Raw genomic sequence first — 24,674 nt, 5'->3', positions numbered from 1 at the left:
AGACCCAGCAGTGGCCTCTGATTACACAAATGGCCTCGCTGAATGTGTTGGCAAAGAGGGACCCCCTCGTCACAAACTCATCCCTTTGTGGAGAGGTTAAGAAAACCTCCCAGAGCCTCCAGTCTGTGATCATCTCTGGTGTTTATACTAATGCCCACGTTGAGTAAAGCTCAGCAGGCCAAACATGGAGGAGAAGGAAAGTCTTCTCTCTCTGGTGGAATAAACAGAATGCGGTTCAGCAAAGCCTAACATCACCTCTCTGTGCATGTTCCACACTCACTTCAGCAAAGTGGCTGAAATTACCCTCAAAAGTGCATAACTGGAGTCTGAGGTTCCAGCCAATTAACTCTGTAATGACAGCACAGACCTTTCATCATCAGGTAATGTAAGGGTATGTAGACAAAACAAAGGGAGAGTAACCATTTTGGTGCTGAAATATATTGGAACCTCCACATCTTCACAGAAAAACACCATCTTTGGTCGATAATACACCATCAAGATATGACACGTGGTTACATTAATGCTGACAGAACGTTTGCAGTATTATCAAGGATGTCAGAATAGTTCAAACTCCATAAGCTCTTACAGACCTTTCTTTGCACTTAACATTACACATCTGAAAATTGTACTTGTGAGGATTAGAGACAAGAAAATGGTCTGGAATGTGTGTTGGTGTTGGTGATGTGCAATATTACACTTATGGATGCTGTCGTGTGGAAAAAGACGCCATCTTGGAACCAGTCTGTGCATTAGAAGCTGAGGGGGTGAGGTCTCCTCTTCAGCATCAAGACAGCAGCTTGGTTGCTCACCCACCATTCAACAATAACTAACTAAACATGAATTAATAGCGGCTTTGGTTTTCAAGTGATTTTTTTGGCATTAGTTGGTATTTTAGCTCATGCTGAATGATTAGGGTTACTTACTGCTGTGTGATAACTTGCTTATTGATTACAGAAGGGTGAGAAGGTGTTAAGTCAGGTGCAAACTTTCCACAACCTTCTGTTCCAGAGAACCGTCACCTGCCTTTGAAATTGCGTGTGTTCCAGTTTATTTAACCTACTTTTGGTTAATTTAGGATTTAAATCTTTCTACTTTAGAAAGTGTTAAGGCAGATTTATGCTTCTGCGCCAGACGTCTGGGATGCCATACAAAATGACATCATCCCTGCGGCACTCTATGGGGCATCTCCTTCTGACTACCACCAGCTCTCAGGTGTCAGCCAGGAGAAAGACCCCTCCACCCATGCATTGCCTGAAACTTACCATCTTGCCATCAATGTGTCCAAACGTTGCCTCATCATTTGGACATTTTAGGCTGAAGTTTAGACCTGGTTCTGTCTGAATGTGGCGGTACCTGAGGCCTTGTTGTGTCACTCTCTCGTGTGGATGACATCTTTTCCATACATAACTGGAATGTGACAAGCTGTTTATTAGTCACTTGAGACACAGGACGTCCACATGGTCTTACAGGCTGGTGCTGCATAACTCGGACGTATTTGGAACTGCCTACAACATGGAGTAAAAAAATCTGTCCTTGGATTGTGTGTTTCTTCGTGTCATGAGATGAAGCAAAAGCTTCAGTGGCTTTTACAGTAACCAGCAGTCTGTTTTTAGACCGTGACGATGCCTCCTTTGTGCTGGAAGTGTCACGGTCAGACTCTTCCTGTTAAGAGCTTCACACAGTGTCTGTAAATTTAGCGGCTTTAAATGGTCCCACCGTGGAAAACAAACAGAAAAGCTCTGTCTGGGGCTGCAAAGGTGGAGCTATAGGCCAGGATATCGGAGCAGCTGTTTCTTTTCTGCCTGTGGAGTGCAGAGTGAGTGTTGAATGCTTTAGACCCCCTTTGCTGAACAGAAGGGAGAGGAGGAGGGGTGCTGTGCTGCCTGTTGAGTCCAAGGTGAAAAGGGTGCCATGGTCCTGCAAATGGAGACGAGGAGCTAACACTCAATCTGAGTCCTGGCAGTTGGGTTGGGGGCGGCAGTTTGGATGGCTGCACTGTCTGCACGGAGCCTTCTCAAGGGACAGAAGCTCTCTGTTGCTCATTTTCCTCTCTGTCTGTCCTTTCTCTCTCACTTTCCAACCTTCCCATCTGCATGTGATTTAGGCACAGGCTCAGGGGAGAGGCAAGTCCGCTAAGGGAGAAGAATCAGGGCGGGGAGGGAGGCAGAGAGAGGGCAAGAGAGAGAGAGAGAGAGAGAGAGAGAGGAAGTCCACACAAGTTTGTTTTACAGGACTCAGCCTGGGCCGGGACAAGGCAGGACGTCAGAGCAGTGGGAAAAGTGAAGCCAGCGGGTGCAGCCGAGCAAGACGAACTGCCCGGACGCTTCCCTACGGCCAGGAGATACAAACAGAGAGGGGGGGATCACTGGGCAAACACAAATATGGCTGCTAAATCTCTGTCCTGCCTTCTTTGCATCCTCTCAACGATTGCCTATTCAGCTTCTGCCGCCAGGCTGTGGGAGCAGCAACAGACGGTGCTGAAAGTAAGTCTGCTCTTTATTTTGACTTGTAAAGCTCTGTAGGCTCAGTTTTGGACTGACTGCTACACATACATGAGGTGAGGTGAGGTGAGGAGCTGTGAAGGATGAGGCAGGTCTGGGATTGTTTTGGGGAAAATGCTCTGAGGACATCCATGGTGCATGTTTGTACCATCCGAGGTACCTCAAGGCTCTGAGTTACTGTCATGCCCCTGCAGCCCCTCCCTGACAATTCCCTAATGGAAACCAGCTGCCAAATGTTGAGCAACAGACCAAAGAGAGAGGGGGACAGCACAATAGGCAGTAAGGGCAAAGGAAGCCATTAATGACCACTGGCATGCAGACTACGGTTAGAACTCCACCAGGACAGGGGACAGACGTCGGTCCATCACACATAATGTTTAACTGCACGTGTAGGAGGACAGCGTAAACTGGGCTTTATAGCAAGCTTTGCCCTCTGAGGAGCTGATATGTGTGGACATGTAGGTTTTTAATAGGGAAACCTCAGAAACAAACCCTGCTGATCACTGGTGGGTTGCGGAACTTCGTGCTACAATGACCCCAGTGTGTGCACATCACACCACTGGTTGACCAAAAGGAGTACAGTGGCCACGCTAATGCAAAACCCACTACATGAACACAGGAAACCACTACGCAAATGCTAAAGCCTGACAACAAAGGTTAGCCCAACAATAGATGGACAGATCTTCTGCCTACAAAGTGAGTTGAAGTGGAGAAGTTTATAATTGAAACAATGTTCACTAGCTTATAATTGCTGCAGGTGCACAAAGCAGTTTCATCACTGTGGGGCTCACTTACATTGCCAGGCTTTGCACTTGTGTATCTGTGGTTGGTTTTGTATTGTCGTCGTTGCGTTAGAATAGACGTTCATGGTTCCTTTTCCATTTAGGAAAATTATACCACTTTAACTTTAATAGGATGTTCATACACACAGGAGTGTGTAATCCACACTGACTCATTTTCGACGTCACAAGGTTTAAGAGGCTCCGACCATTGCCATGTTTGCAGCATCTGCCTAAACTCCTGGTTAAGCCAAGTACAGGCAAAGAAGTAGAACCCGAACAGAGCTAAGGACAGAGCGGCGGTCATGGCTGTAAACATGTGTTTCTGTTGTAAAGTCCATGGAGGGATCAGCAAACTTTTAGAGCCATAATAATCTGACATAATAACCTGATGCGTATTATTATTGATTATTATCCAATAACTTTATAGTTGACATACAAAGCTGTTGCAGAATGTATTTTTGAAGCGTTAGCATTGAAACTGGCTGGATGCTTGCATTGGATGCCATCTCAGTCCCTGCTGCACAGCTTCCAGTTATACACTACACTGACCACTGCTGCAGATAATTATCAGGCCATTAGAGCAGCCTCTCACAGAAATGTTCCGTTGCACTGTGACCGTCATTATGTGGCTGCTCTGGATGCTTTCATGTGTCTTTTGGCCTCTAGAACTGAACTACAGAGCCATGGTTTCTAACAGAGATACTGCGTATAGTGTCTGAGCACATTCAGTCCCTACACTTGGCAAAACAAGCATTTCTTCCTCATTTATTTTTATGTTTATGTCTCCAGCTTGGAAAGCGTTTTCTTTTTTTCTCCCCTTGAGAGCAGGCCTGGAGGCCGTCTGTCCTCTGTTATTGAGTTACGCTGAGATTCTCATGACCTGTCCCGTCCCGGGGATGTTTGAGAGAGTTAGCATGACTAAGCCCAGTGTCTGAGCCTCTCCACACAGTCAGCACAGTGGAAATGAGATTCAACCTTAAAAAAATGTAATCCCCTTAATTCCTCTACCTCAGGAAGTCCTAACAAACTGGCAGATGTACATGGAATCAACGTCAAAACTTCACTTTTGGCACATGATACAGACCTCCCGTAGCTGCACAGTGTTGGAGCTGCATGACCGGAGAGGGTGTTGATTTTGGACAGAGCTCAAATCCTGTTTTTTTTTTCTGTGTGATACCAGCTCTGCATTACAGAGATACAGAGCTTCATGTTCCATCCAAAAAGCCTCCAGTCAACTCTCAGGAAATACACTGATAAATGCTGGAATGCCAGAGCCAAAGTGATCGAGTGATTGGAAAACATGTTGAATGTCAGCGTTGTTCTCTGCTGTCGTGGGCAGATGGCTGCACAAATACTTGACATTTCTGAGTGCGCTCACAGCTGGCAGCAGTCTGCAGAAGTGTGAATTTCTAAATTTGTCACAAATCTCATTGTGGGATGATAACAGCTGTGTGATTAGTTGGACTGTGGGGAGAAACAAGAAGTAGAGAGGGGGTGACATGCAGCCAAAGGTCTTGGTTTATGGGGCGTCTACTCTACTAGGTGATCTGGGTGCAGCTAGTTTAAGGGAAGAGGACTTTATCAGCAGTCACAGTTGCTAGGCGATAGCAGCAGTGCATCTTTACAGTTAAATGTCCTTTGGAGGACGTGGTCTATGAAAGTCTTTCCAAAAAGGGTTGCCTAGCTACCATAAGTTAACGTTAACATTTATAAGTTTATTGTTGGGCCATGAGAGTAGTTTCTGTTCCATCATCATCACACAATGAATTGTGGGATATGTTGGGATCCACCCAATGCACCCTTCGCTGAAGGAGCTCCTGAACTGAGACACAGCTGATCTACTCCTCATGTGCTGATTCAAGTAGTATGTGATGATGTGCCAGTAGCTGCCAGGTAACTGTAGGCCCTGTAGTTATTGGATGGAGTACGTAGCATCCAATCGTGCAGTCTCGAGTATAGGCCCGGTTCATGCAGGGCCCGTCACCATGGCAACCAAATTGGAAAAGGTTCGCCTTGTGTTTATTTCATCCAAAAAAAAATCTTCTTCTAAGCTTTTCCAGTTACTTTTTTTTGACTCATTTGAGCTGATCTGCTAATCAATGGTCAAGAAAGCCAGAATTAGAAATCGTGTGGATGCTGCTCATCCTACCTCCACACCATCTGCTCCATCTCCCCCCACTCTAACCCCCCCCCCCCCCCCCCCCCCGTCCTGTGATCCCCTGTGTATACACACTGCAGCTGTTTGACCCATCACAGCCCGTCTGAAGCATTTCAAATCTCACACAAATGGTAAATAGCCAGGATCGCCTATAAACTTGACTTTTATTACTGCTAGCAGCTTAGATCACCATTTGGGGCTCATTGGCATCATAATTACTTTTTCAGGACGTGTGTACATAGCTGGTTGAGACACTGAGTGTGTATGTGTGTGTGTGTGTGTATAATGGCTGTTGGCTCTGCTGTCAGTGCACTGTGGGGTCAGGGGGAAACCCGCAGGAAGAATCCAGAGCTGCTGTTTGGAAGGAGCTTCACATAATCACGTCTTTGTCTCACAGTTCATCTGTGAATAAATCAAAGGAAAGTGTGAATCACAAGTGGGCATACATTACTGCACGTCTGTGGAATGTTTGACTTCTGAATGCACAGCAGCAGTGTCCAGCTGACCGGGTGGAACAAGAAGGTCAAGCTATGGACTTCTTACAGACCGCTGGGAACAAAGTGCCATTGTACAGCTCAGGGAATGGAGCCGGGGAGATGTTCAAAGGGCTGTGTGTGTGTGTGTGTGTGTGTGTGTGTGTCACAGTCCTGAACTCTTACCTCACACGGTCCTGACAAAGCCTGGTGTACAAATATCAGACAGGATGCAGTGTTAAAAATGGAATTGTTGCACAGTGTATTATGTGTCCATGTGCCCAATTAATGGGAGCTCTACAGCCTCCACAAACCAGTTTTTCACATCAGCCCTGCATCCGTCAGGCGTGGCTTCATAGCTGCAGTATGAAGCCAGCTGGAGTAAAAGTTTTTTATTTTTTTACAGAATCTTGTTGCAGTTCTGTTCTGTTCTGGAATTGTAAATAGAGTGTTGTGCATTTCATACATCACACATGACCACAGTTCTTTGGTGGAAAGTAACTAAGTATTTGTACTTCGTTACTGTACTTAAGTACATTTTTATGTATTTCTACTTTACTTAAGTAAAAATAATAGTGAATACTTTATACTTTTACTCCATTACATGCTGCAGCTGTTACCTGTACTTTCCACTCCACTACATTTCTACAGTGTCTGTAGTTCCTTGTTCCATGTGATGAACACAGTGCTGGACTGATGAGAGGTCAGACTCTGCATGGAGGTGGTGTCACGCTGCCAGCTGTGTTTCTATAATGAGCCTCAGTCATGATGCCGGTGCTCTGGCTCAGTTAGCTAACTAGTTAGCTGCTGTCTGCTAACACAGGTCCATCCATTAATGTCTGATTAACATGAATCATACAGTGTTAATTTTGGCAGCAATTTTTGATTTAGTTTTTATTTTAGTCTTGTGACTAAAATGTCATTTGATTTTAGTCACATTTTAGTCATCAACATTTTTTTAACTTTTAGTCTAGTTTTAGTCGACTAAATATCAAAGAATTTTAGTCGACTAAATCTGATGTGGATTTAGTCGACTAAAATTCTATGATATATATTTTTTCATGAAATAATTAAGGTTTGATTGTGCAATAAAACAGGCACAGCTTTAACTTGTGTTATTTGAATCAAACACCTCTTTATTTAATTGCTATGACCTTTTCACCAAAGAACCAGTGAACAGTGAGCTGCTCTCCCTGAACACACTGTTCAGTCATGACCTTCCTCATGAATCCTCCATAACTACAGCAAAACACTTCAGTGACAACTTAGAAACAGGTCGCATGCTGTAAAACCATCAGCAGCGGTGTCTTCATTTATAGATTTTGTCACGTGTATCTTTGAGCGGAAGTTAAGATGACTCGTCTGCAAATGTCGCTTCAGGTTTGTTGTGTTTTTACCGCTGATAGTCGCTCCGCACGGTTTGTAAACCGTCTTGTTTGTCTTGACATCAAACGTGTCCGTGTGTCTGTTCTTCTCCTGTGTTGTGTTACCATGCATGAGGACGCCTTCTTCCAGCATCACGGGGTAATGTCCTTACACAGAGAGACCACTTCTGATTGGCTCTCTGCCGCCGTCTCCTGATTCGTCCCTCCCTTCCACAAACAAAATTTGCTCTGATTGGATCTCGTCTCCACCAATAATTTCGTCTCGTTTTTATTCGTTGACGAAAGTGTCGATACATTTCGTCTTCGTTTTTGGCACCGTGCGTTAGTTTTTATTTAGCTATCGTCTCGTTTTTATCAGCAAAAAAACTATGACGAAAATGATTCGTCAACAAAATTAACACTGGAATCATAACATGAATCTACAGCAGGAACACTGACACAGTAAACATGCTGAATGCCTGTTTGTTATCAGCAGCCTCTCTGTTCACTTGATGCCCACAGCCTGCCTCATGACACACAGACCTGTCCATAGCTGCTTCTGAACTGAACATGGACATTAACTACGCATGGTCCATTTTCATTTCAGATGATTTCTTTGATTATTTTAACCTGTTCAGATCCTTTGCAATGGAAATCAATCATATATATTCAGTGTGTGAGTACTTTTACTTTTAATACTTTAAGTACATTTAAAAGTACTTAAGACTTTTACTTAAGTAGGATTGTTGATGCAGCACTTCTACTTTTACTTGAGTATATATTTTGCTGGGTAGTTGTACCAAGCTTCGGTACTTCCTCCACCACTGTCTTTCAGTGATGCAGTGTGTCGTGTTGGTGTAATTAAACAGAATAATTATGCCTTTGAAACCTGTCAGTGGATTTGCGGGTTTGACGTTCTTGTTTCTACTCATTGTTCTTCACATTTTCAGGTGTGTCCAAAGGGACAGTTTGCCAGTGAGCAGGACATATGCCTACCATGTAACTGCAAAGGCCATGCTAACTACTGTGAAGACATCACTGGCGTCTGTATAGTAAGTGTCCCGTGTCAGTTTTCACTTTAAAGTAAACAAATGGTGCATTACGTCGGCTCTTTCTCCTCCGTCCAGAACTGCAAGGACCACAGCACTGGCGACTTCTGTCAAATGTGTGAAGACGGCTACATAGTGTCTCTCAGCCGGGACGGACGCCACACCTGCCAACCCTGCGCTTGCCCCCTCTCTGTCCCGTCTAATAAGTAAGCTCTTGTTTGTGCATCTACAAGGGCACTAAGTGTTGGCAGCAGCGTGTAATCTCTGAAATACTTTCCCAGCTTCGCGGTGCAGTGTGACAGAGGAGCTGCCGCTCTGCGGTGCAAGTGCCAAGAGGGCTACGCTGGACATTTCTGTGAGAGGTCAGTGTGGAGGCAGCTATGAAGAACCGTGAGAATAACAAACTAAAACATCTCGATAGTGTCTAAGTGACCTATTGGAAATCTTCACTGCTCATAGAGCCCCAGGCTTTTCAGATCTAGGTGGTGTTCTGGTTTGTTTCTGACCCTTACAAGTTCTGAACATCAGCGACACTGAGCAGTAAAATAGTTTTCCTGACACCACATAAAGATGTCAGGCAAGAGTTTCACTGTGGGACCATTGCTTCATGGCCCATGGCTGTATTCTTCATTATAGTTAAGACAGGCTGCATAGATTTCATGACTACCCGACCTTCTTCAGACCATCTGATTCTAAATTTCATCTAAAAAAAAAAAACTCAATCTACAAAACACACTTGTGATACACTGTCAGTAATCTGGAGTTTGTTTTCCCCCATCCAGGTGTGCCCCTGGTTACTATGGCAACCCCATGGAGATTGGTAATTCCTGCAAGAGGTGCGACTGCAACGGCAACTCTGACCCCAACCTGATCTTCAACGAGTGCCACAACGTGACGGGCCACTGCCGACACTGCTGGGGAAACACAGCCGGCGCCAACTGTGAGAGGTGCGCCCCAGGTTTCTATGGAGACGCCATCAGTGCCAAGGACTGCAGAGGTGAGGTGGGCGGGAAGGACACAACCTTCACTCATGGGATTCTCAATCCACAAATATACTGTTGCTGCGTCATTGTTCTGTCAAACCCTAATGACCTGCTCACCTTATAAGCCAGAAGCACAATGGTCGAATGAATACAGGAAGATTAATGGCGTTTGTTGACACAGTTGCTCGGAGTGGCTGTTCTGCATTCTTGTCAAATGCCAATGACAGCAGCTCCTCCAGGTTCGTGTTGTACAGCACGAGATGAGCTGCAGCGCTGTGTCGCACCAAGGAAGGACTCATATAACTTCCTGTTTTTACATGTTTTCCTCTAAATAAACACACACACAACATTTCAAATGTTGTGTGTGTGTGCAAGCTGAAAGCTGCACCGTGGAAAAACAAGACAAGGTCACACGTCCACATCACGGATTTTGTCATTTGCCTTTCAAGGCCCCTGCAAGTCCAAAAATAGCCCTTTCCACCATGCTGGCTAATGTACTCATACATCTGCATACATCCTGTGTCTGTCCTCAGAGTGCGAGTGCAACACATGCGGCACCTCTTCATGCGACGACAGGACAGGAGTGTGTCACTGTAAGCCCGGAGTCACCGGACGACTCTGTGACCAGTGTGAGGTGAGACAAACACGTGATGTGTTGAGGGACGCTCGGCCGTTCCAAGGGAAGCTGTCATGATTCCCCCCAAAACCCTGACAGAAGCAGGTTTAGGTTTTGTTTTTGCAAATATATTTTGTCCTCCAATATTACTCGAGTACTTGAGTAATCGTTGCAGCCCTAATGCTAACCTTTGCTAACCTAATCAGATGATATGGTCGTATAGCTGCTGTCGTTAGTGATCATGGGATGGGGCATGCAAAAATTAGCAGCAAGCTATGGTTTAAAAGTGTTAGCATATAGTTTTAATATCTTTTTAAACAATGTGTTTGATCTGCCTGGTATCTACAATCTAACAGTGTCTTTCATTCATGTAATCCAGGAGGGCTACTCTGGTTTCTCCAGCTGTCAGGGCTGTCGGAGGTGTGAATGTGGGCCAGCCTCTGTTCGCTCCACCTGCCATCCTCTCACCCACAGCTGTCCGTGCCGTCCGGGCGCCGGAGGTCGTTACTGCGAGCGCTGCCTCCCGGGACACTGGGACTACAGTCCTTCCGGCTGCCAGAGTAAGTCATTCGACTGTATACATGTCAAACGTTCTGCTGGTCTCATGAAATGAAGAACATTTGTCGAAACATTCAAGGCAAAGTCCCAGCTGGGGGAAAACACTCCACTCACAGTGCTCGCGTTCCCACACCCACTGCTGCAGTAGTGCTTATGATGTCAGAGAAGCATCTGCTGACAACCTGACCTTCTTGACTGGAGGCTCTCTGCAGAGAGTTGGATGAAATCACCATGCAAACCCAAAAATCTATATGTGTGCACACACAGCTGCTGAAAAGAATCAGTCCCACACAAGGGAGGCCACAGACAGATGTGCAGGCCTGGAGCCAAACAGCCATCTGTGGGTCTCAGTATAAAAATACAACACTGTGTGATGAAGTGTATTTGTGTGTTTTCACAGAGTGTGACTGTGAGAGTGGCCACTGTGACATGCACACAGGAGAGTGTCTGGCAGAGGCAACGGTCAACCTGTGCAACAACAGTGAGTGGAGCAAGCAGCAACAGCGCAGATGTTATGAAAGCAGAGTACAGTGTTAGAAAATAAACTTCTGAACATCTTCAATCCACGTTTACTTCCTGGTTCCAGGTTGTGATGAGTGTATCTGGCAGCTGATTGGGGACCTGCGGCTGTCCAATAAGACCCTGGACCAGCTAAAAGTTGGAGTGTTGAACATCTCCACTGGTGCTGCCGCTAATGACAGGCTCAAATACTACAACTACACCGCCCATCGGCTGCAGGTGAATACACATATTATGTGAGATGGTGAATTCTCTTTATACCGTGGAAGGTTTTTTAGCGTTTTGTCTCATTGTTTTGGTTATAAAGCTTTCAGCTTTACTGTTTTCGGTTTGTTCCCATCATCATCTGGCCCAAAAGTTGAGCATGAATCGTCCCTCAATGGATGAATCATCTCAGCTGAAGGGTTTTTTATACCCTGTTCACACTGGGGAAAAAAATCTGGCTAAAGCAGGATTCGGGCCTATCCAGATGTTTTTTTTTCTGAGTGTGAACACCTCGAATCCGGCTGTATCCAGTTTGATTTCAATCCGGCTAGATCCACCCACAAGAGGTGGATCTAGCCGGATTGGCTCAAATGTGGCTCAGGTGTGAACGCAAATGTGGCGAGCGAATCCGGCTAGCGACATGCTACTTCCTGTTAGCGATGTGCTACTTCCAGTTCACGGGGCGTGACACGGGACAAAAAAAGCACACGACGCATGCGCACACGCAGTCCTACCACGACCTGAACGGACTCTGTATATCACGAGGCGCCACCTAGTGGTTTGGAGGACAGCAAACGTGCTGGATGAAGCCGGATTGAGTGCGGACACAAGTGTGTGCTAGCCAGATTTGAAAATAGGTCTGAACGCATCCAGCTTAAAGGCTGTCTGGGCTCAATCCTACTCTAGCTGGAATGACTTTCTCCAGTGTGAACGGGGCCTTATTATAGAATCTACATTTTATTAGTGTTATGTAGATGCTGTCACTGTGTGTAGCTAGATAAGAAGCTAAAGATCTGAAGTGGGCTCCTCAGAAATGAAATGACTGAAATAATTCCTGGAACGCAGCGAGCATCACGGCTGTCTCTTTCAGTGGGATCATGTCTTGTTTTTTTTCTCACACCACAGTGAGTTTTTAACCTTTTCTGACTCCCTGGAATGTGCACTGATATGTGGGCTGAACTGCTTTGCTTCCAGACTCAGTTTCACGGCTGGAGAAACAAGTCGTCCGTGATGAAAGGCCAGACCGGTCAGCTGGAGGAGGCCTCGGAGGCTGTGGTGTTGGACATCAAACAGTTGAGAGAGTCGGTCAGCAAAGACTTTATCTTTCACTGTGTCTGGTCCCTGGAAGGATTTAGATGTTTTAGATGTTTTCCTCCTAGAAAAACATCATGTGTCTGTAACATGGCTGTCATTTGTGATCATGTGCACCATCCCTTTAAGAGGCTTGTGATTCAGCCTCTGGTTGATGTTATTGATTTGTCTTCATGTTTTTTTTTTTTCCCAGGATCGCGTGGTGAAGACTTTGGGGAACAAGTTGGATAATGACACACAGGAGACCTTCACCCTGGCTGAGCAGCTTAGCACAAACCTCACTGACCTCAACGTACTCATTGAAGGTACTGAACAGCTGTGTTTACACCAGCTGCCCGTCAGCGTCTGGTCAACTTCCTGTAGTGATGATGAGCCACCAGTAAAGCACGACCTCTCTGTCTGTGTGTCCATGCAGATATGATCCATGACTGGGAGCTATACAGTGTTCACCAGGATGTGGATCCTGAGGTGGTGAGGCGGAACACAGAGGCAGCTCAGGAAATGGTGAACTGGATGAGGAAACTGGATCTGTCGCCACGGGAGCCCATCGCTACTGACGAGTCAACAGAGGCCCATGACTGTACGGAAACACAGTACCTGTTACATATTTGTGGGAAGCACTGTCTACAGTGACATTAATGATGACAAACTCTGGTTGTCTCTTCTCAGTGTTGAGGCGCATCCGTCAGTTGGAGAAGAAGCTGATGATGACGGACGGCCGCCTACCCCCCATCAGGGAGGTCCTGTCCCGCTTCTCCACCAGACTGCTGGACGCTCAGAGTGTTGTCCTGAAAGCAGCCAACACTGTGCAGGAGACTGCGGACAAGAACAGAGCCAGCATCCTCAAATTCCAGAGGGCTGAGGTGATTTCCCATGATTCCTCCCAACGTTAACGTTAACGCCCTTAAAGTCAGTGTTTATCAGTATGGATGTATCAGTGTTGTAAGGTTGTGTGCTGCACGGAGGTCCTCCTGCTTTATCTCAAAGTGTTGAGTGTTGTGTTGATACAAGAGGGGAGCCTTCTCTTACTCTGCACTGCACTTGTATGGATAAAAAAAAATGGCCACAGCAGAGAGAGAGATCTGGTTGTGATTTGCCAGGCATGTCAGAGAACTCTATCACTTGCGGTATTTAAGTGGTGAGAAGAGAAACACAAAACCATCTGTGGGAGCTTTGGGCTGTTACATTAGCTAGAGGCCCGCGCAGGGGGAGAAAAGCCATACTGCAATGCTAACATGAGAATGTCCAGAGCCTGCGCATAGAAGCATGACTTTATTTTCCCCGTGGTACAGCCAGCCGAGGAGATTCATCTTAACCCACCTCCACCTCAGACAGTGCTCTGCAAACATCAGGCTATGTTGTACATATGTGGGCAACCGAGCCGTCTGCTTTTAAACCTGCACCGCCAAAGCCATCGATCCCTCTAACTGAGTCACAGCAGCCTACCCTTATAATGTGGATATGTAGCTAGCATTTTTGGTGCTAGCACACCCGCGTGAAGAGTAAAGCTGTATCGCTTGCAGTATTACCACTGCTATCTAAAAGGCACTAAGCTAACTCCTGGGATCCATTGTGGTACCTCAATGTAAAGGTTCCTGGGTTTGTTGATTTACAACTGTATACAGTAAAAAAAATATCTGTGATTGGACGGAAGTTGTGATCTGGCTGAACAGCTGCTGCTGAATGTGTGTCTATGTTTGTGTACTTGTGTGCACGTGTGTTATCAGGAGTGGGGATCACCATGATCAGGGAACTCTGCTGTGAATGGCGTGCTAACCAAACACAGAGCCTCTCCTAATCTGGGGCTCTTCCTAGCCTTAGTACAGACCGGTCAACACCAGCTGCAGCCACACTGCTGCTGGCTGACCACAGCCGATCTAATGATCTCATCACTGTGCCAGACTCAGTCATGCAAGTCAAATCAAAGGTGGGGTGTGGGTACCATGAAACCGCTTTATAAATGAACATGCTGCTGACATGTGACCGATGAAGCTTGCTAACTATAGTGCTGGTTCTAGTATAAAGTCAAAACTGTATTTTAAAGGTCGGGTAGGAGATTTCATCCTGATGCACTTTTTGTTAAATTAGTGTAACTTCTCTTTACAATCCGATAGCAACCGATTAGTTCGTCAGTTTCGCATTAAAACGAAGAATATGAATCATCTGAAGCTATAAAACACTAAAAACATCAGCCAATCCTCCGGGTGGACCCTGCGCGGAGTATTGGCTGGTTGTCACTCTCTTCCTGCTCTGTGCACCAGAGAGGTACGTGCATGATGGCCGAAGACACAGACCGCAGCTCGTCTTCAGGTAATGTGCGTCCATGTGATTGGGAGGCGTGGCTTCGGGGTGAGCTCCGAGAGAAAGGGGCGTGTGTTTACTTTCTAAATCTGGCTGACTCTCACTGAGTTTTCTCCTACCCTACCTTTAACAGTTCAACAAAACCTCACTGAAGTGGAAATCCATGGTCATTTTTACTATGGTTCATGAATGCATCATACGTGTCAATTTAAGTCTGAGCTCGATCAAATTTTACCACTTTAATCTACGAGTTTCAACATAAAAATTGCCATTTGCGAGCCAAGATTTTTTAAAAAGGTCTGATGTGCAGAGTTTCTGTAGTTGATACAATGAGAAATTGCCCTGTTGTCTCCAAAAATGCAAATGAAACATCTACAGCATATGGACGTTCTATTTTTTTTTTTTTTTTTTTTTGTAAGATTGGAAACGTGCACTTGGAAAGGTATCGTACATACTAACTTTTTATCATTTATGTCTTTATAACTTTAATCTATGTATGTGTGTATATGGTGAAGACATGTGTGAAGTTCATAGGGTTAATATACTTGGCATGTCCCCACACTTAGGCACTCTGTACCTGCCTGAGTTGTAAGCAATGAAGGCAAAATTAATGTGTCAGTATTAATCTGTGTTAGTGTAATTTTCCTGTTTTCCAGGCGAAGCAGCAGAGGCTGATAGAACACCACGCTGATGTCAACGACACATTGGAAACAGCCAGAGGCTTCGTCTCTGAAGCAGAGAGGACTGTGGGTGAGATGGACGCCATGGTGCAGGTGAGGAACCCTGAGGCTCAGCAGTGTGTGCCTGGATTATAATCTAATACACTGTGATGTGAAACGTCCTCGCTTATCATGTTCAGTAAGTTGTGTGTGTGTGTGTGTGTGTGTGTGCAGAATGTGACCGAGTATCACGCAGCGATCGATGGCGCCAGCCAGAAGCTGATGGAGAAGACGGAGCGCCTCTCGCTGGCTGACAGAGATCTGATTCAGAGGGCGGATGAGCACGCTGAGGACCTGGAGAGACAGGCCAACATGCTGGAGGAGTGAGACACATTTCTGAACTCAATCAACCATCATATCCACACTGTAATCAGACGTAATGATGAAGGAATGTGTCTCCTGCAGAGATCTGAAGGAGGGCGACGCCAACGGCTTCGTGCAGAGGGCCATCAGTGCTGCCAACGTCTACAACAACATCGTGAAATACATCGACGATGCTAACATCACCTCGCTCACCACCTTCAACTCATCACAAAGGGCTGAAGACGTAGGTCACCCAGCAGATTTACTGCCTCTGCCTTAACGTACCTGAGCTCACTGTTTCTGTTCGTCTCAGGCCGTCGGTGGGATCAACATGCAGCTGGAACACCTGGTGACGAAGAGCACCAACGTCTTCAAGGAATCTATTTCATTACACTCAGAACAAAAGGGTACGCAGCTGCACAGGATGACACACGTCTCACTGTTCACGCCCAACATGTTCATTTTTATACATGTATCTGTCACAGAGGTAGAAACCGAGGTGGCGGACAAGCTCAATTACATCAAGGAAACCAAAGAGACCATGGATAAAAACACCAAGAAACTGGCAGACATAGTGCAGGACATCAGTGAAATCCACACAGGTAAAAATAAAGTGTTGTTATTTTCATTCAAGTTTGTGAGATGTCAATACGTTATAAAGACATGTTTGAGTTCTCTGCACTTCAGACAGAACGCCACAGCGCCTGGAGTTTACTATGAAAGTGGCCGAGGAGACCCTGAACCGCTCAGCAGACGTCCTTCGGACTATCACCCCCATCAGCAGCAAGGTGGAGCAGTGGGCCGACAACATGAGGAACAACGAGTACTCCACGGCGGGATATGAAGAGGTTGTTCATTCTGCAGGGGAAGCAGGTGTGTGTGTGGAGAGTTATAAGTGCTTCAGTGCTCCTCACTGCAGAGCGTGCATCTGGTTTAACCTGCAGCTGCTGTTTTTACAGTGGAGAACCTGAACCTGCTGGTTCCTCAGCTGCTGGACAAGCTGAAGGTGGTGGAGCACAAAAAACCCGTCAACAACGTCACCACCAACATCATGAGGATCAGAGAACTCATTGCCCAGGCCAGGAGCGTGGCCAAGAAGGTTAGTTCTAATGGCTAACCAGCTAAACTTTCTCCACCATCAGTTTACAGGGTGCAGTGTCACAACAACCACTGTGGAACTGACAGGAAGCTCTCAGTCACTCGGTTTTCTGTCTTCAGGTCCAGGTATCCATGAAGTTCAACGGACAGTCCTCAGTGGAAGTCCATCCTCCCAGCAACCTGGAGGAACTGAAGACGGTGACGTCCATCAGCCTGTTCATAAGGGTGGACCCCGACAAGGATCCCATAGAGGACCGATTCATCCTCTACCTAGGAGACAGACATGTGAGGACTCCATGCTGGTTGTTTTGTCATGTCAGGTCTGTTGTTATGATGAAAAAAGTAAAGAACTCAGAGGCCGATATAAGGGAGAAGATGAAAGTCAGGCAGCAGCTTGTGGACACGAACAGCTTGTTGTGATGGTGGGAGCAGGGGTGACGAGCTTTGAAAGCACAAAGTTAGTCCTTTCAAAAGGTCTCCAGGAGACGCCTGAGACAAAGGTGCATTTACATAAATACTGCTCGGCTCGCCCACGGGAACAGTGCAGCTACCCAGAGCGAGGCCTCCCTTTACTCTTTAACAGCTTTTCACCTTGGTGATATCACCACCGCGCTGATCTATGCAGAGATGTTAGACCCAGACTCTGCTCACACTGTCGTTCTGTTGTGAACAAACACAACAAAAGTGTCAATGGGGAAATGATTGCTGTGTTTTCTGCCTCCAGGGAAAGAAAGACTACATGGGTCTGGCCATCAAGAACGATAACCTGGTGTTAGTGTACAACCTCGGCGGGGAGGACGTGGAGATCCCGCTGGGTTCAAGGCCTGTCAGCCAATGGCCTGCAGTCTTCAACTACATCAAAGTAGAGAGGTAATGTACATGTTTGTTTTTAGAAACTCATGACTTTAGTGTCTTCTCTGCTGATGTGCTTGCAGCAGAAACAGTGAAACCGGCCTTTAGTAGAAATGTAGACATGTTCTGCTCTGCTAATCTACTGAACCCGCGGCATTCATCAAGGCCAAACACAGACTGTCGACCATTTTGGTCACTTGTGGTTGTTTTCTTGCAGGCTGGGCAGACATGGGAAACTCTTCCTGACCATCCCCAGCCAGGGCTCCACAGACGAGCAGAAGTTCATCCAGAAAGGTGAAGCTCCCGGTACAGACTCGCTGTTTGACGTTGACCCCAAAGATATCGTGTTCTTTGTGGGTGGGGTCCCACCAAATGTTCAGGTAACTGCCCTAATCCTAATCCTAATCCTCATATAGACATCAGATTTTTCTTCCCCCTGAATTAACGAGGTTTTACTTCCTGTCTAGTTGCCACCTCCTCTGAGCCTGGCTCCTTTTGTGGGGTGCATCGAGTTGGCCTCGCTGAACAACGACGTGATCAGTCTGTACAACTTCAAAGAGACTCACAAAATAAATGTAGTTGCGTCGCCGCCGTGCCAAAGGTTCGTTTCTGCCTGAGCGGACCGACCTGTTTCAAATGTTTACTGAATGTATTAACATCATGTTTCTCCATCTGCTCTCAGGTACAAGTTAGCATTCTCCCAGAGCCGCATTGCCAGCTACCTGTTCGATGGGACAGGCTACGCGCTCATCAATAACATTGAGCGGAGGGGGAAGTTTAGTGTTGTTACAAGATTTGATATTGCAGTGCGAACAGTCGCAAACAACGGTGTGCTCTTCCTCATGGTCAACGGGGTGAGGTTTCATTATCCCACTGCAGAACGTAGCTTCTTTGACAATCGGTCGATCGAATACAAATACATGTTTTTATTTCCAGGATAAGTTCTTCCTGTTGGAGTTAAAGAACGGCTTCCTGCGGCTAACGTACGACTTTGGCTTCAGCAATGGGCCTAAAGTTTTGGAGAATAATTTACCGAAGCTGCAAATAAACGACGCCAGATACCACGAGGTCAGTTTCTCCGCCCTTCATTTAGGTTTCCTGACCATATGAATTGAATTGCTGAATGTGTTGTGTGCATGTGGACTTTTCACAGGTGTCAGTGATCTACCATCAGTCCAAGAAGGTAATCCTGCTGGTGGACAAGAGCCTTGTAAAATCAATGGAGAATCCAAAAACCACGCTGCCCTTCTCGGATCTCTACATAGGCGGAGCTCCCTCCAGTGTCCTCAAATCCAGGTGAGTCCGGTACACCTTCTTCTTCTTTACAAACACAGCAAAGCAGACGTCGACTGACAGTGTTCCTCCTAAAGCGATCATGTGGCTTCTATAATCAGTTTGAGGTCCACTTTATTTGCCGAATACACCAAAAACGTTGACAACACAAAGCATTTTCATGCGTCTTTATGCATGACTAGAACCTGTAAAGCTCACACATGTAAGCCAGTGACGGGTCAGTGAGCTGGCAGACATTTTTGCTAACAGCTAACAACCAAATATTTGAATAGACCAAACCAGAGCTAAAAGGCTAATATTGTAAACATGACTCCAGATATTAGCTAGCTAATAGATAGCTGTGCATGTGTGTTACCACAGGCCGGAGCTGTCCTCTGTCGTCGGCCTGAAGGGCTGCGTGAAAGGATTCCAGTTCCAGAAGAAAGACTTTAACCTGCTGGAGGAACCCGGCACCATCGGCATCAGCAGTGGCTGTCCAGAGGAGTCATTTGTAAGATCAATACCAAATCAGATCAATATCCTGTAGGTGTGCAAACACAGGCAGCCTCTCAGTTCCAGCTCATCAGGTTTCACATTAATGAGTGTGAGTGAACCGATTGGTGCTCAGGAGTGTGTGTGTTTGTTGTACCAGATGTCTCATAAAGCTTACTTCAGCGGTGAGAGCTACCTGGGATCCACAGCAAAGATTTCACCCTTCGACACCTTTGAGGGAGGACTCAACTTTAGGACACTGCAGCCCAGCGGACTCCTGTTCTACCACCGCGAGGGGGTAAACGCATCAGTGTCCCAACGACTGGATCAGAAATGATGCTGCTGCCGACCTGAATGATCATCAACTCGTTTTCTGTCTTGTCAGACTGATGAGTTCAGCATCTCCCTGGAGAACGGCGGAGTGGTGCTGAACAACCGAGGCACGAAGGTCAAATCGCACAAGAAACAATACAACGACGGGAGGACGCACTTCTTGATGGCGTCGGTCAACAATCAGAAGTAAGTGGTCAATACTGGTGCACACCTGCTCTTTCCCGACATATCCCAGGATTCATTGCGTGACGGCCATGGCTAGATTCCTTTAACAGCACAAACTGAACTTTAATGGCCAAAAAGAACTCATCTGACTGTAAATATCAATGGAGGTTGCTAGGATACCGGAGCAGTTCATCATTAATCATTAAAAACAGGAAGTCTTCCGCAAAGTGTAGCATTCCATTTAACAGCCATTGGTGATGGTCCTGTTGCCTAGCAACCTTTAGGTGATGCTAACATTCATTCAGTGTAGCTTGTGTATTCCGCTCTGGAGTACGGCAATAAATGCAATGAATCTTGATATGCATGAGCAAAGGCTGAAGAGACGGACGCATTGGTCAGACAGAGATTTTGAAGGAGTGTGGCCTGGCACCTCCTGAAATGACCTCTTTCCTCTTAGGTATTCACTCTTGGTGGACGACAAGGACAAGCAGGAGAAGAAGCGTCCAGCGTCTGCCACGCGGTCCTCATCAGACTCTGCCGTAAAGACCCTGTACTATGGAGGATCTCCTAGCAGCAGCTTCAAGAACTTCACCGGCTGCATAAGCTACGCCTACATCAACAGGTACGTCACCACAGACCGGTCATGAGAGACTCACTGATAAGGCTGCTAATGTCCATCCATCTGTGTTTCTGTAGACAAGACCGGGACATTGAGCCAGAGGACTTTCAGAAGTACACTGAGAAGGTCCGGACGTCCCTGCAGGAGTGTCCAGTACAGCGCCCCCCTGCTGCACTGCTGTCAAGGCACAGGGATAGCGCTCCTAGACCCAAACAGAGCCAGTCACAGAAGGTAGACTCTCACCTGGAGTCCTGGATTCGTCCTCTTGTTTCCTCTCTGATGTTTAATAAATGCTCTCGTAGGTTGCCAGGGATCAGTCCAGCCTCCCTCCAGGCCTGATGGAGCTGAAGAGTGACGAGTCCTGTTACCTGTCTTTGACTCCCAGAGCAACCCGCCACGCCTTTCACTACGGCGGCATCGCCAGCAGCAGGCAGCACTACGATGACGTCCCAGCCTCCCTCTCTGAGAGGTGGGTCAGGCTCAGAGGCCTTTAAAAAGTAGCCTCCAAGGTCACTGCATAATCTTTGCTTCTGCTTTCTTGCCAGGTCCCACTTCTCCTTGTCTCTGAAGACACACTCGTCCTTCGGCCTCATCTTTTATGTATCCGACGTCCAGGAGGAGAACTTCATGGCTCTCTTCCTGGCCCACGGGAAGCTGGTGTACACTTTCAACATGGCAGACCAAAGAGTTAAGATCAGGAGCGAGGAGAAATACAACGACGGTGCATGGCACAATGTAAGTCAGCGTGCGAAGACGCATGTGTGGAGTTAGTTACGAATGGAAGTGACAACCTGCTCTCTTCTCCTGCTCAAGGTTATTTTTATACGTGATGGGAGTTTGGGCCGATTAATAATTGACGGGCTCACGGTGCTGGAGGACAGAGCTCAGGGAAGCAGCGTCTCCTGGCACGTCAGCAGCCCCGTCTACATGGGGGGAGTTCCTCCAGGAAAAGCAGAAAAGAACATCCAGGTAACAGAAATATTATGAGCGTTATTATAAATAGAATGTTATTGATGACCTTTACTGTAACATGTGTGTCACGCTGGCGGATATCCAGCGCTGCTCAGTGTTCCCACAGACAACAGGAAACCTCCATTGTGACCTTTTCCCCCCCAGAACTCAACAGGAAGCCATCTGCTGAGACTTGAAAGCAGTATAGACAGGACACCCCCTGCCTGAATATCCTGCTTTAGAGCGAGAGGGGGGGCGCTGATGCGATCCAGTCTAGAGTGAATGGGGCCAAAAAAATGTAGACTCATGGATTTCTTTTCTACTTATCACTAACCCTAAACCATATTTGATTTTTTTTATTGGGTAATCAATAAAAAGAGACAACAGAGGAGTGACATGACCACACAGAGACCTCAGAGAGTAAAAACGTTATTTTATTATTGATAACATATAAATAAAATGCACTTGAATGAGGGGAGTGTAGAAAGCTAACTTTAACATTTTCATGAGACATTTTGATTTAACTCATCCCAGCAGAGACACTGTAGATCAGACCTGGGCAAAGCACGGCCCGCGGGCCACACCCGGCCCGCTTGCGTCTTCAGTGCGGCCCGCTGACCGTGCACACAATATTAAACAAAGGCAGCAAAAGTCAGCTGTTGAGCACGGCATCACCGGTAACATCTTCCCAACCCTCCTTGTCTCTTCCACGCTGCAGTACTGCGTCATCCCATCTACTCTCTGGAGAGACACGGTCGCTGTCTACACTTTAAAAATGCTGCGCAACTATTCTGAAATGTACGGTAAAGCACACAGAAACTCCACGGCGCATTCAGATGTTACCGCGGTGCTGCAGCCGACATAGTTCATCGTCATCTGCTCTTAAAAAGCTCAGATCTTGCCCGACTTTCAGAACTCTGGGATTTGCTACTTTAACTTGTACTTTAACTCTAATGGTTTTCTTCTGTAAAAAATATCTTCACATCATCTGTGCTGCTCTGCACTGTGTGTGTGTTTCAACATACAACCAGCACACACTCAGACTAGACATGGACACACACACAGAGAGGACAGAGGAGGGACCAGTAAATGATTCTTACAATGATGAAAATGTAACAGGAGCATATTTATAAAGGTAGACGCCGTGCCAGTGGTCTCCAATTTATATTATTATTTATGAAAAAATGTGGCCCTTTGCTTTTCTTATGGAAGTCTCTGTGGCCCTCACAAAAAAATAATTGCCCACCCCTGCTGTAGAGGCGTTATCTCCGGACTCTGTGTGCCTTCAAAGGTTAAGAGCTCCTGTCACAAATAGTCGCATCCATCTACAGAATGCAAGCATGTGATCACCTTATATGGCTTTTTTAAAACCATGTGCCGTCTTCTTCTTCTCCCTGTTTCCTGTAGAGAAACTCTGCCTACAGCTTCACCGGCTGTCTGAAGAACCTGCAGCTTGACGGACAGGGGCTGTCCTCGCCCTCAGAGACATATGGGGTGACTCGGTGCTTTGAGGGGCCGCATGAGGGAGGAACATACTTCTCAGAGGAGGGAGGATATGTCGTCCTGGGTACGATCAGTATGCTTCAAATAAAAACGAATGAAACACGACACACACTCTGCCAGGCTGCTTGCAAACTGAGCATTTGTTATAGTACGCGGCTCATTAGCTCAAGTCCCATGTGCAAAGAGGGAGGGTGGCGGAGTGTGAATGTGACACCCTCAGTGTTCTCTGTGTGTGTGTGTGTGTGTGTGTGTGTGTGTGTGTGCAGCTGTTTAACCAGTCAAGTGATTTCATGCAGCACAGAGAAGGCCAGAAAACATTCAGCCCTCACCTCATCTGCATCCTCCTCCCTACAGATGAGTCCTTTAACCTGGGCTTGAGGTTTGAGCTGGTCCTGGAAGTGCGCCCCCGTGTGGCGTCTGGGGTGCTGCTGCATGTGCGCACAGCAGAGGGCTATTTCACAGTGTACATTCATCAAGGAGCAGTAAGTCATTCACACAGACATACAAGGCGAGTCGTCACCGGTGTGATGCACATGTCATTTTTTTGTCTGTTCAGGTGGTGGTTCGTGTAAATGATGGCACTCATGAGTTCTCCACAAAGGTGTCACCGAGACAGGGTGTGTGTGCCGGAACCTGGCACATGATTACAGGTGAGAATTTCACGCAGACGGCGAACAGCTTGGATTTATTGCTCTGCAGCTACTTGGCACTTCTTCAAACCTTTGCGCCGACATTCTGCTTCATTATTTTGATTCGTCTCTCTGTCTTTAGTGATCCGGAATGCCAACGTTATCCAGCTGGACGTGGACTCTGAGATCAACCATGTGGTGGGACCCCTGAACCCCAGCTCCAGAGACCACAGGCAGCCAGTGTTCATTGGTGGAGCTCCAGGTGAGCCGGCAGCACCTCCTCCCCCTCTGATTGTCTCCTCTTCTGATAGAACTCTTTCTTCTCATGCAACGCCTTCTTCTTCTTCTTTCTTCTTTCTCCCGCTCAGATATTTTCCTCCCAGAGAGCATCGCCACCAGGAAGGCCTACGTCGGCTGCGTGAGGAACCTGACCATCAACAATAGCAGGGTGAGCTTCAGCAAAGCCGCTCTGGTCAGCGGAGCTGTCAACGTTGGAAGCTGTCCAGCAGCATAATACCTTTGTCATCACTATCCCCAACACAGCACTGACCAAACTCTCTTTCTGTGAAGAGTAGCCTCGTTCTTTTCACTCTTTGTTTGTGTCTTTAACTCTTGTTATTTTCTTCTCTTGTCACATGTCAAGATAAAATGATAAATTTCAATGAAATACACAATAAGAAACACAAACAATGACAGAAATGTTCCATTACTCCACTTTATAATCTTGATGGCACATTTTTTTGTACAAGCTCATGTTCAAAACTTTTGTACTGTTATATTTCTGATAATAAATAATGTTTTACATCCTCATAAACGTGTCTTTTTGTTGGTTTATTATCTCACTATTTATGTAATTTATGTCTTTTACTTGCTATTATTTTAGAAAAATAACCTTTATTATTATTATTGTTATTATTATATATTATATATACTATTTTGTAAAAGAAATATGCTAATATTCGTCTTAAACGTTTCATTCTTGTTTGTTGTGGCTGCTCCGTGGGTCAATATGGTAACAGCGCCCTCTGCTGTGTATATTTTCCGGGTAGTTACGCTCCTTACGTAGCACTGGGCCGTACGTAACGTACGCGCCGCGGTTTCCACGGCAAATACGTCATCAGTGCTCGACCAAACACAG

General features: G+C 46.4%; 1 protein-coding gene across 1 annotated transcript; it reads left to right on the top strand.

Annotated features, from left to right (window-relative positions):
* Positions 1-1,511: 1,511 nt before the first annotated feature.
* On the top strand, positions 1,512-24,346 carry lama4 (laminin, alpha 4). Its single transcript, XM_028397693.1, has 40 exons — positions 1,512-2,483; positions 8,229-8,330; positions 8,406-8,533; positions 8,609-8,689; positions 9,110-9,324; positions 9,844-9,944; positions 10,306-10,486; positions 10,885-10,965; positions 11,071-11,222; positions 12,183-12,293; positions 12,493-12,604; positions 12,715-12,879; positions 12,969-13,162; positions 15,257-15,373; positions 15,494-15,642; positions 15,725-15,866; positions 15,936-16,029; positions 16,108-16,224; positions 16,310-16,495; positions 16,582-16,721; positions 16,841-17,005; positions 17,445-17,590; positions 17,790-17,952; positions 18,040-18,173; positions 18,255-18,426; positions 18,509-18,640; positions 18,726-18,868; positions 19,226-19,355; positions 19,497-19,634; positions 19,722-19,855; positions 20,292-20,456; positions 20,531-20,684; positions 20,756-20,922; positions 20,999-21,188; positions 21,267-21,422; positions 22,812-22,971; positions 23,262-23,389; positions 23,464-23,557; positions 23,679-23,798; positions 23,905-24,346. The coding sequence occupies exons 1-40, from the start codon at positions 2,382-2,384 to the stop codon at positions 24,048-24,050; spliced, it is 5,607 nt and encodes a 1,868-aa protein (XP_028253494.1). The 5' UTR covers positions 1,512-2,381; the 3' UTR covers positions 24,051-24,346.
* Positions 24,347-24,674: the final 328 nt, after the last annotated feature.

Source organism: Parambassis ranga, chromosome 24, assembly GCF_900634625.1.
Source record: "Parambassis ranga chromosome 24, fParRan2.1, whole genome shotgun sequence".
NCBI lineage: Eukaryota > Metazoa > Chordata > Actinopteri > Ambassidae > Parambassis > Parambassis ranga.
This window is presented reverse-complemented; position numbering and strand designations above follow the sequence as displayed.

Excerpts from the sequence above, each read along its gene's own strand:
- lama4 (XM_028397693.1), top strand. The coding sequence starts at position 2,382 with ATGGCTGCTAAATCTCTGTCCTGCCTTCTTTGCATCCTCTCAACGATT. Across the intron at positions 17,953-18,039 it reads GGGTCCCACCAAATGTTCAG|TTGCCACCTCCTCTGAGCCT; the intron begins GTAACTGCCCTA and ends CTTCCTGTCTAG. Across the intron at positions 18,869-19,225 it reads TCCAGTGTCCTCAAATCCAG|GCCGGAGCTGTCCTCTGTCG; the intron begins GTGAGTCCGGTA and ends GTGTTACCACAG.